The 11663-nt window shown below is 37.0% G+C and overlaps 1 protein-coding gene across 1 annotated transcript in view; it reads left to right on the top strand.

The window, feature by feature from the left end:
* LOC106870688 (protein ecdysoneless homolog) overlaps nt 1-11600 on the top strand; it is a 37577-nt gene extending 25977 nt beyond the window's left edge. The window contains exons 4-14 of the mRNA XM_014916845.2: nt 1127-1305; nt 2149-2290; nt 3038-3088; nt 4463-4591; nt 5319-5456; nt 7037-7122; nt 7556-7659; nt 9074-9242; nt 9788-9855; nt 10217-10398; nt 11226-11600. Of these exons, the coding sequence (XP_014772331.1) occupies nt 1127-1305; nt 2149-2290; nt 3038-3088; nt 4463-4591; nt 5319-5456; nt 7037-7122; nt 7556-7659; nt 9074-9242; nt 9788-9855; nt 10217-10398; nt 11226-11585 (1608 nt within the window). The 3' untranslated portion in view covers nt 11586-11600. The remainder of the gene's footprint in view (nt 1-1126; nt 1306-2148; nt 2291-3037; nt 3089-4462; nt 4592-5318; nt 5457-7036; nt 7123-7555; nt 7660-9073; nt 9243-9787; nt 9856-10216; nt 10399-11225) is intronic.
* Nucleotides 11601-11663: the final 63 nt, after the last annotated feature.

The following is an 11663-nucleotide window of genomic DNA, read 5'->3' as shown; positions in this document are numbered from 1 at the left end:
TTCAGACCCCACTTCTCTGATTTCTCTATTTATGTTCTCCTTCAGCTGCACCAGGGTCTCTGGTTTGTTGACGTAAACCCCCTCTTTCAGGTATCCCCACAAGAAAAATTCCAGACGAGTCAAGTCTGGGGAATGTGAAGGCCGTTCAAAGCAGACGTCACACATGGTTCCAGCAAGATGGGACAACTGCTTATACTGCCAGAGAAACAGTGCAGTTGCTATGGCGATGCTTTGAAGAGAGAAGAATCTCCCATTACGGCAATGTCAACTGGCCTTCACATTCCCCAGCCAGGTTTCTATGGCTGGATGCCCTGTCTAATGCCAACCACTTTACAAAGTGTGTTGGATGCTTTTTATGTAGCATCAGCATTGGTACTTTTCATGCGGCACTAGTGCGGGTACTTTCCATGTGGCGCCGGCACAGGTACTTTTTATGTGACACTGGCACAGGTACTCTTCATGCAGTTGGATACTTTTCATGTGGTGCAGGCAGTTTTCATGTGATGCCAGTACAGGTGAATTTCAAAGGGTGTCAGTGTGAATGCTTTTCATGTGGGGCTGGCACAGGTGCTTTTCCCATGGCACCAGTGCCTATTCTGTGCTTTTCATGTGATATTTTCAAAATTAATTGGAATAGGGGTAGGGTATTTGAACAGGAATATAACAAAATTATTAGAATTGTTAGGAGTGGCTGTGTGGTAAGAAGCTTGCCTCCCAATCACATCGTTCCAGGTTCAGTTCCACTGCGTGACACCATCAGCAAGTGTCTTCTTCTATAGCCCTCAGGCCAATCAAAGCCTTGTGAGTGGATTTGGTAAATGGAAACTGAAAGAAGCCTGTCATATATATATATGTGTGTGTGTGTGTATTTGTATGTCTGTGTTTGTCTCTCTAGTATCTCTTGACAACCAATGTTGGTGTGTTTACATCCTCGTAACCTTGTGGTTTGATGAAAGAGACCAATAGAATAAGTACTAGGCTTACAAATATAAGTCCTCGGGTTGATTTGTTCAACTGAAGGCACTGCTCCAGCATGGCCGCAGTCAAATGACTGAAACAAGTAAAAAAATAAAAGAAATAAACTACTTTCCATCTTTCTCACAGTAATTTTTTTTTTCTTCTTCAGGTATTTATCAAAGATGGTGAATTACACATAATTCCAATGCCAACATCATCCAAAGATTTAGATTGGTTACCATTGTTCACACCTACACTCCAAGAAGCAATTCAAGCCGTACATCAACATTCTAGTGAAATTCTGGCATCGGCAGAAATACAGAAAGTCATAAAACGACGACTAGAATGGTAAGCTGTTTTCAATAACTTACTGGCCCTTATTGGTAAGAGATTCTCCTTTCATAAAACAGCTTCCTCTGTTTTTTCTTCTATCCTTCTTGAACTACAGATTCTTATGTCTTTTAAGTAAAAGAATTTATTTCCTACTTTTAGTAATTCAGCCCAGATTTAATAATAATAATGAAATTATTGTGTAAAATGCCCCGTTGCACTACAACTTACCAGAGATGTATGTACAATAACATAGAATTATGTACACAAGTCAGAAAAGTGAACAGTGTATGGGTCATGATATACATGTGTGCATGCATACGGAGGTGGGAATATCAGGTGTAGTGTTGGCAAATTTCAAGGAGCATGGAGGTTTTAAAGGATACAGTATCTTGGCAACTAACAACTGATGCAGGTAGTTTGTTTGTTCCATGCTTCAACAACTCTGAGTGTGAAAAAATGTTTTCAAAAGTCATGGGAGCTGTGCTGTTTTCTGACTTTGTAGGCATGCCCATATGTGTCTAACACACATGGAATTCCATCTTTCTCCTTTCATCCTCTTCTTTATAACCCTACTCAGATTATCTTTGGTTACCACTCATTCCCACTACCTCTCTCTTATACAGGAAATACAACTTTTATTTTAGAAATATTGAAATTTATGAGATAAGTTATTTGTTAAGTTATCATTTGAGATTTCTGGACTTTTGATATTTATAAAGAAAAGTGAGAAAAATAATGATAATATCTTAAATTCTATCCTTTAAATTATTTCATGAATTTAATATAGAAAATCATTAATGATTAAGCATTCTCCATCAATCAATTAGTTAAATGATAATTTGTCTTATATCTTTGCAGTTACCCAGAAAAAATCGCGCAAGACTTTCACTCTGCTTATTGTTATATTCCTGCTGGATTGGCCGTAGCCTTGACACAACGTCCGTCTCTTATAGCTGCTGGTGTTAATGCATTTTATTACAGAGATCCTGATGATTTGAAGGTCAGTTTAAATCATCATCATCATTTACTAATGTAAATCAAACCAACTTCCAGTTTGCTCCTCTACTACCACTACTACTACCACTGCTGCTGCTATTTTTTTTTCTTTGGTCACAATGGACTAAGATATTGGGGTACAGTACAAAGACAAGATACAAAAACACTGCATGTGCATATTGCGTGTGGAGTTTAATTACCCAAATAGAAAAGGTGAAAATCAACAAAATCAATTGGCAAAGATAGAAATGTCTCAACAAGAAAATATAGAGCAAGAAATTACTTTGGGTAATTTAGGGTGTCATATATGAACCCTTGTATTAATTTGACACATGAAAAGCAAAAGTGCCCTGTCTCAGTTTCATGCTGTTGTCCATCATCATTATAAATATGTTTTCCATGCTGGCATGGGTTGGAGGGCTTGACAGGAACTGGTAAGACCAGGAGCCACACCAGGCTCCATAGTCTAATATGGATTGTTTTCCACAGTTGGATGCCCTTCCTAATGCCAACTACTTCACAGAGTGTACTGGGTGCTTTTTGCATGGCACCAGTACCAACACAAATTCTTATTTTTTGTGGCATCTAGTTTTAGGATGTTGTTGAGTCACGTGACTGAGTAGGCTCATTTAACATTGCCAGTCTCAATGCCCTCAAAAATAACATTGTTTTAACTTGGGAAATATTTAAATGAGATTATTTAATCAATTAATCTGTTAAGTTATTCTACTGAATCTTTTTTCTTTTTCAGGCTTGTCGCTCCTTCCGTTATTTTCGTCCAGGAACAAGAGTCATGACATTAGTAAGTTCTATTTCTCTCTTTCTTTTTCACGTAATGGCTATGGCCATTAGCACACTGGGCTAAATGCTTAGCAGCATTTCGTCTGTTTTTATGTTCTGAGTTCAAATTCCACCGAGGTCAACAGTGCCTTTCATCCCTTTTGGGGTCGATAGATCAAGTACCAGTTGACTACTGGAATCAATGTAATCAACTTGTCTCTTCCCTTGAAATTGCTGGCCCTGGGCCAAAATTGGAAATTATTATCACCATCATTGAAAGGGACTTTAATAGTAAAATCTTAATTTGCATCTTGATCTTGTGTTAAAGATAAGTACCAAACCATCTGGGAATGTTACCTGTAAGGAATTGATGCTTTCCTGTCCCAGGAGGTATTTATCTCACATCCATGACATGGAGAATTTACTTAGTGTTCTTGTGTTCATGTAGGATGAGAAAGGTTTAAAGAAGTGCTGTATCTTAGCATCAAAAGGTTTATCACCATCATCATCATTCGAGAAAAGAAATTCCAGGTGTGGAAACAAAATTTGGAAGTAGAGGGCCTTGAAGTTAACTTAAAAAAGACTAGAATCTTTGCATTTCTTTAACAGCACAGTAGTCTCCCCTACATTCATTATTGATGCTTTTATTGTTGTTTGCCCGTGTGTGTGTGTGTGTAGCCTTTCATAATTGTCATCGTTTTGTCGTTTTCCATGGTGGTAATGATTGGCTAGGTTGTAATAGCCCAACGTGGTATTGTTCAAACTCACAGCCCTCCTACACAGATTGGAGAACCATGTTTCACTTGCGCATCTTATCTCTGGCTATGGTTTGGTGGCTGGATGGCTTTCCTAACACCAACCACGTCACACACACTTATTTCTTATTGTCTGCCATGCTCCTAGATGAGTACTGTTCGTGTTACAACTTTCTAAATGTCAAATTAAATAAACTTAATTTTTCATATTTTGATATTGGAATAATCAGTCATTTTTATATACTTGAAATTATTCTTTGAATTGTTTAACCCTTTTGATACCAACCTGGCTGAAACTGCTGTAATACAAATGTCTTGTTTTCAAAAGTTCTGAATTAAAATCTTCCACCAAATCTTAGTCACAATTTATGTTCCTAACACTAGCTTAATGATTGCTAAGTTATTTTACTGAATTCTTTGTTATATTTAAAATTAATTGAACGAAACACAGAGCATCTCAGCAGAAATATGGTAAGAAAAACAATTCTTAACCCTTTTGATACCAACCTGGCTGAAACTGCCTCTGGCTCTGTAGGACAAATGTTTTGTTTCATAAGTTCTGAATTAAAATCTTGTTTAATAATATATTTTAACAAGTTATCCAGAAGCTAATATAATTATTTCTTCTTTTTTTGTCACAGGTAAAGTTTACTCGCTGTTTGTATGCACAACTTGTCCAACAAAACTTCCAACCCCACAGGGAGAGTGGCTGGATTTTACCAAGTTCTTCAAACCCTAAACATAAAGCTCATGAATTGGGGATGAAATTAGTGAGTAAAAAATGCAAATAATTTATTTAAATTGATTTGAATGTCAAACTCTTTTTGAAGTCCTCTAATTCATGTTTTATCTTCTATTTGTTTGTCATAAGACTGTGGCCATGCTGGGGCACCACTTTGAAGAACTTTTAGTCAAATGAACTGACCCTAGTACTTATATTTTTTCAAAGCCTAATAGTAATTCTATTGGTCTCTTTTGCTGAACTGTTAAGTTACAAGGGTGTAAACACACCAGCACCAGTTATCAAATTAACCACATGGTTTTAGATTCATTTCCACTGTGTGGCATCCTGGGCAAGTGTCTTCCACTATAGCTTTGGGTCGACCAAGGCTGCGATTTAAGGACTGTGTCAAGTCCTCATTAAAAGCCTGTGGTATACAAGAGACTGACTGGGAGAACAATGCCTGTCATCGCCACAGAAGAACTTAAGTGTGCTGCTTGAAAGCACACTGTTGGTGTAGTGAATGGGGAAAGCTTGGTTTGCAATGTTTGCAGTCATGTATGCTTGTCAAGAGCAGGGCTCATTAGCCACCAACGGAGCCGCAAATGCTAAATATAAGTTAGTCCTGAATGTTCCTGAAGGTCAACAATAGTCTTCCTTGGTCACGAGTGGATGGCCATCATATATGTATCTATTGGGTGTTGCTTAAAAATATTGCTTCTAGATTTTAATATTAGCTTTTATTTTTGTAATTAATTGTATGTTTTATCTTTTAGGCTCATGGTTTTGAGATCCTTTGTTCCAAGTGTACAAATCCTAACTTACAGAATGGAGAAAGTAATGACAACAGGAACATACCTGATGTTAGATTAGAGCGATTTATATCAACCCTCACTGATAAAGGATATTTTAAGGTGAGTCCACGAACAACCTGCAAAATGATTTGTTTGTAGGGATTAAATGTTTGCGTCGCACATTTGCTCACTCCCTCCATCAAATCAACATTGTCTATTACAGGTGCAAGATGTGCCACATGACAAATGTTGAGGTGATCACAGAACAACATGAGATAAAGTACTCTGCTCAAAAGCACAATGCATTGCCCAGCCTGGGAACTGAACTCATGAATCTTGAGTGCAGTGTCTCTAACCACTAGGCCATGCACCCTCACATGCTAGGGAATTATAGCACCAGTGTACAATGCAAACAGCACACTTTCTATCAGTACAAGTTGCATGCAGACCCCTCTCGGTGACCATCTACTCAATAAAATAAACTCGAAATGCAAAATCACCTGAACGTAGTTTGTTACTGCTGCCAACTGCAGTTTTCACATTCTCTAAAATTCCATGTACAATCACCCAGACACAACACATCTGCAACATCTAATAATAAACTGATAATACCATCTTGAGAAGATTATTCTTTCCTTTCAATCCAGAAAAAAGAATTAAGAAAAGGACTCAAAATATTACAAACACACATGCTGGTGCCATGTAAAAAGCATCCAGTTCACTCTGTAAAGTTGTTGGCATCAGGAAGGATGTTCAACCATAGAAACTATGCCAAAATAGACAATGGATTCTAGTGCCGCTCTCCAGCTTGCCAGTTTCTGTCGAACTGTCCAGTCCATGCTAGCATGGCAAATAGACGTTAAATGATGATGATGATGATGATGGTGATACAAAAACCAGCTCCTGTATCAGTAACTTCATTAACCACAAATACTCTGTGCTGGGGTACACCGCATCACTAATTGCAGGAGCACAATAAACTGTTGCCGTGGGACAGAGAACATTTTATCCATGTGACCACCAACCAAACTTAACAAAACATAGAAACATTGTACAGTAGCCAAAACAAACAAAAGATAAAATATGTATAAAAACATCAAAACTAAATGTATTTTCGTATTTTAATGCCAAGGGAAGTGAGTCATGGTGATAAGCATTGTCATTTCACTGCTACCAAGGTTATTTCTTTCTTTGTGTATTAGTTTGAAAGCCAAGTCAATGGGGAGGAGTTACAACTAGATGAAATCTTCAAGTGGTTTAAAAGCACAAAGTATCCACCAATATCCAAGTGGCTAAGAATGTGTCAGCAAAAGGTTACCTGGGTGTGGCCCAGCTCCCTTAGGGTGTGAGAAGATAAGGGCTGAAGCACTCACCTGAGTGGGGTTTCTTCTCTGAAGAAGACTTGTTGTTCATCTTTCTTGAGAGTTTCTTACCACTACAATTGTGTTGGAGTATACAGTAAGGTCCTCACCTGATATTATCTGGTCATTATATAATAAACACCTGGTGCAATAACTGACCATCATAGGTCTATACGTTCAGGGTTGACCTTTGCTTAAATAAAAGTTTTATGGATTGTTTCTCTTCTCCACTTTTCAATGAAGGATTTTATCAAGGGAAGATTAAAACCACCATTAGTTGTTGCTATTTTTACTTTTTTATTTTCGTTTTGTAACATAATATTGTTTTTATGTTTCCAGGGAGAACTTGAAGGATCTGTACTATACAATGAGCATTTGGAGAAAGCAAAACAGTATTTTAAAGACAATTTTGATCACACTCCTTGGTAATTATATTTTTCAAATTTCAAAGTATTTCTAAAACAAAAAGTAAATGAGTCAAGATCAGTTTTGTTGTGTCTCTTACCTTTTATTTTTGATTGGTGGGTTGGGAGAAAGACTGCAGATGCAAGACAACAACTGAATTTAGGTGTGAAGAAGTTTCTCAATGATATTCGAAGAGTTGACAACACTGGCAATATGTATTATTTTCTCAAGGCAGCAAAGCTGGAAGAATGCTTAGCAGTATTTTGTCTGTCTTCATGTTCTCAGTTCAAATTCTGCCAAGGCCAACTTTATCTTCCATCCTTTCAGGGTCAATAAAATAAGTACCAGTTACGCAGTCCTTTCTGATGTCAATAAAATGAATCCCAATCATGTGTTTAGTGGTGATTTAAATGTTAATGGAATATTTGATTGTTTTTCTGCTTTGTCTTACAGCAACACAGAGCAACTGGGATGTACGGTGCTAGATTTGATTCATCAGATTCCTTACAGCATTGAGGAGCTCAGACTCCAAGAAAGGCTACTGCCACCAGAAGATGGTAAAAAATTATGCTATATTTGATATTTTAAAAATTATGCTGAAACATCAATATTTTATTCACACCTCTCACAACAATTGACATAGGCGCAGGTGTGACTGTGTGGTAAGAAACTTGCTTCCCAACCACATGGTTCCAAGTTCAGTCCCACTGCATGGCATCTTGGGCAAGTGTCTTCTGCTATAGTCTTGGGTCAACCAAAGCCTTATGAGTGGATTTGGTAGATGGAAACTGAAAGAAGCACATCGTACACACACACACACACACACACACGCATGTCAGCATGGAAGGCAGACGTTAAGCAATGATGATGATGTGTGTGTGTGTATGCCTTTGTGTCTGTGTTTATCTCCCCACCACCACTGCTTGACAATTGATGTTGGTGTGTTTATGTCCCCGTAACTTAACAGTTTGGCAAAGGGGACCAATGGAATATGTACCAGGTTTAAAAAAAATATATACATAAGTACTGATGTCAATTCACTCGACTGGATATTCTTCAAAGACATACCCCAGCATGAGTTCTCATTTTAATGTGGGTCACAGGATGGTTTTCTCAACAACAAAGCATAATCTCTGTTTTATTGCTGGTCGGATGATAATGTTTAACTTTATACTATGCTTATATATAAGACATACATCAGCAGAGTTGTCATATGGGATTGTGGTTAGTCACAGGTGTTTAATTGGTTGCCTCTGTAACATGGAGTTTACTCAACCAAAGCTGATTGATAACAATAATAAAACAACAACATATTAGCAGAACAATATTAAGAACAACTCTTCTTCTAAATTTATCAGTTTTCAACCATGACATTCCCTCAAATGAATGGAGATGAGGTAGAGTAGTGAGGGACCCATTTGTCTTGCAGGGTACGAATTAACCTCACTAGTGCTGGTGCCACAATGAATGCACCCAGAACCCTCTCTAAGATGGTTGGTGTATAAGCAGGGACAACATAGAGTTGAAAGGACCATTTAGTCTTGTTCTGTCCTGGATATGATAACTTCTCAGGTGCTGGTGCCGTGATAAGGTATACTCAGTACATTCTATAAATCCCAAAACAAACCCCATCCTGTTTATAATTTTACAATAATGTAAATATTGTGCTAAACAGAAGCTGGATTAGATTAATATTAGCTCAATATAAGAATTATCCCATTGAATATTGGTAGTGGTCTCTTTGTAAGTTTCTAATTGTACTAAAATTTCAATTTTCCTTAATTGTTCTAGAAGAATTTGGTGTTTTATCAGATGGCTGCCAAGCACTTACAATTCTACATCATGTATTCCACTACAAAATATTTTAATAAATAATTGACACTTTAATATATATTTGTTTACTATCTATTTATTTATTTAGTATGTATTTGTTAGTATATACTTATTTGGTATATATTCATTCCCCTGTAGATGACTCTTGGCTGTATGTTAGTCCACAAGAAGTTGATGCTATGATTTTGAAAGCTGGTGGTAAAGATCCCTCAAGATGTGAAAAGTCTTTTGATCCAAATCAAGTATCAAACAGCATGAAATCCTTTGTGGAAACTGTCTCAGACTATGAAGGAGCTGAATTTCCAAAGTAAGTAGTATTCATATATTACTGTAGATATTAACCTCTCTCTCTCTCTCTCTCTCTCTCTAAACAAATACAAACACAGACACACACACTTGCCCTGGCTGTTTTTACTTAAGTCTTCCTTGTTCTCTCTCTACTGCCTATTTTAGTTGGGTCATGCCAACAAGATTTAGCTCCTTTCTGCAAGTGCACAAGCATTGGCCCTCACGGAAGCAAAGTGGTTGAGTATAAGGGACAGGTTCCTCTTATGATATTCCTGTCATCATTCAGTGACAGGTTGTGCTATTCAGCAGTTTGCTGTAAATAAAATGTTGGGTGACAGCACTAAGCAGTGATGTGCATAAATACAAACCTGTTACTAGTTCAAATGTGCCTGTGGCATATTTGAACCCATAAAGAAAGCGTTTCATTAGCCTTAAAATGTCTATCTTTTTGACTAAATAATACCAGAGAGAATCTCTTGAAAGGATTGGTGCCTTCTATAAGGTTTCTGTATGGAACTTTGTACTTTGTATTCCTATTTCATATGATTTTGTCTTCCTTTGCAGAGAATGCTTGGAAGATGATATCAACTTTGATTCCACAGGATTTATTCATGCCATGAATAAAGTTTTTGGTAAGCTTCCAATTATTTCTTTGTTGGTTTCTTTTGATTCTGAAGGTGACCGATTTTTATAAAGGAGATGGAGAGTAATTATTTCAATTATGGACTTCAAAAAAAAAAAAAGAAAGAAAGTAAAGGAAGCATTGTTAAGCCTTGCAGGTTTGACTGAATTTGGAATGTTACACAATAAATCACATCAACTTATATGTTGGAAAATATGGTAATCAGTCAGCTTATACTTTTTGATAATTATTACTTGTATTCTCAGAAGCTGTTTAACTATCATAGATGCTTTTGTTTCATTGCCAAGTAGATGTGTTTTCACAAACCATATTTCTTTATTGATACGATGTTTGTTTTTATCATATACTAGAATTTGATGAAAGCAGTTCTGACAGCAGCTCAGAAATGGATGAGTATGATTGGAATTCTTCAGATGAAGACACTTCTAGAACCAGCTCCAATTCCAGAAGTGAAATGAAATCATATCTTAAAGAAATGGATCTGGAATTATCAAAGACTACATTAGGCAAAAGTTTTGAATATTCGAACAAAGTAAGTTGCTTGCAAAACAGTCATAATTTTTATTTTATTATTAATGACATAGCTTTGTTATTAAGAAGCTTGCTTACCAACCATGTGGTTCCAGGTTCAGTCCCAATGCATGGCTTCTTGGGCAACCATATCCTTGAGAGTGACTTTGGTAGAGAAAAACTGAAAGAATTTTATTGTTTGCATGTGTGTGTGTGTATGGATTTTTTGCAACAGTGTACTGTGTTTGTATGTATGTATGGATGTGTATTTCCATGTGTGTGGATGTGTGTCTCCATATGTGTCCTTGTGTCAAGTGAAGTGTGTGTGTATATATGGTCATGTGTTTCACCAAGGCAGTGTATTTTAACAGAAATGTCATGAGAAAAGGGCTAAGGATACAATTGTCTGCGTTCAGCTACATTATAATCCAATGAGTTGGTGATCCTGCTACATCATCATCATCACCACCATCATTTAACATCCATTTTTCATACTAGCATGGTTTGAATGGTTTGATAAGAGTTGCCAAACTGGAGAGCAGCACCAGGTTCCAATTGTCTGTTTTGGCATGATTTCTATAGTTGGACATCCTTCCTAATGCCAACCACCTTACAGAGTGTACTAAATGCTTTTTACATGTGTGTGTGTGTGTATTGTTTACATTCATCTATCTTTGAGAAGTGATGGAATTAAACAGAATAATTCATTTCAGTTTAAATATTTTGATTCCGATTTATTTTTTGTTTCACAGTTCGTGTATATTCGAATTGGCCAAATTATCTGCCAACATGGCATTGGTATTTTTGACTGAGTTCTCAATTAATTCAACATTTTTGCATATTTTCCAGAAAAGCAAACCACCACGACCACCTCCCCCACAAAAGCTTTCGGAATCTTTGCCAAAGAAATCAACTCCACCTCAACGACCTCCACCACCACCACCACCACCGCCAAAAGTACAATCAGTCCCTCCAGCTGAGTCGGTTCCTCATAATGGGTCCAAGCAATCCCCTGATGACATAGATGATGAAGACGAAGGGTTTAGGCCTGTTAACATTGATGCGAACATAGTGAAGAACCTGTTGGCTTCTCATAATATTCAACCAGGCCAACCTGGGCCTGCAACAAACATTTTGTCTTCGATGGGTGTAGACCTTCACCAGGGTAAAAAGAAAGAGATGTTTATGAATCGAGCTGGAAGCAAATAAAATCAATTAAACTGATATGTGCCACTATTATATATATCCATTATATATATATATATATATATATATATATATATATAT

This window comes from Octopus bimaculoides, chromosome 17, assembly GCF_001194135.2.
Source record: "Octopus bimaculoides isolate UCB-OBI-ISO-001 chromosome 17, ASM119413v2, whole genome shotgun sequence".
Taxonomy (NCBI): Eukaryota; Metazoa; Mollusca; class Cephalopoda; order Octopoda; family Octopodidae; genus Octopus; species Octopus bimaculoides.
Note: the sequence above shows the minus strand (reverse complement) of the source record. Positions and strands in the feature narration are given on the sequence as shown.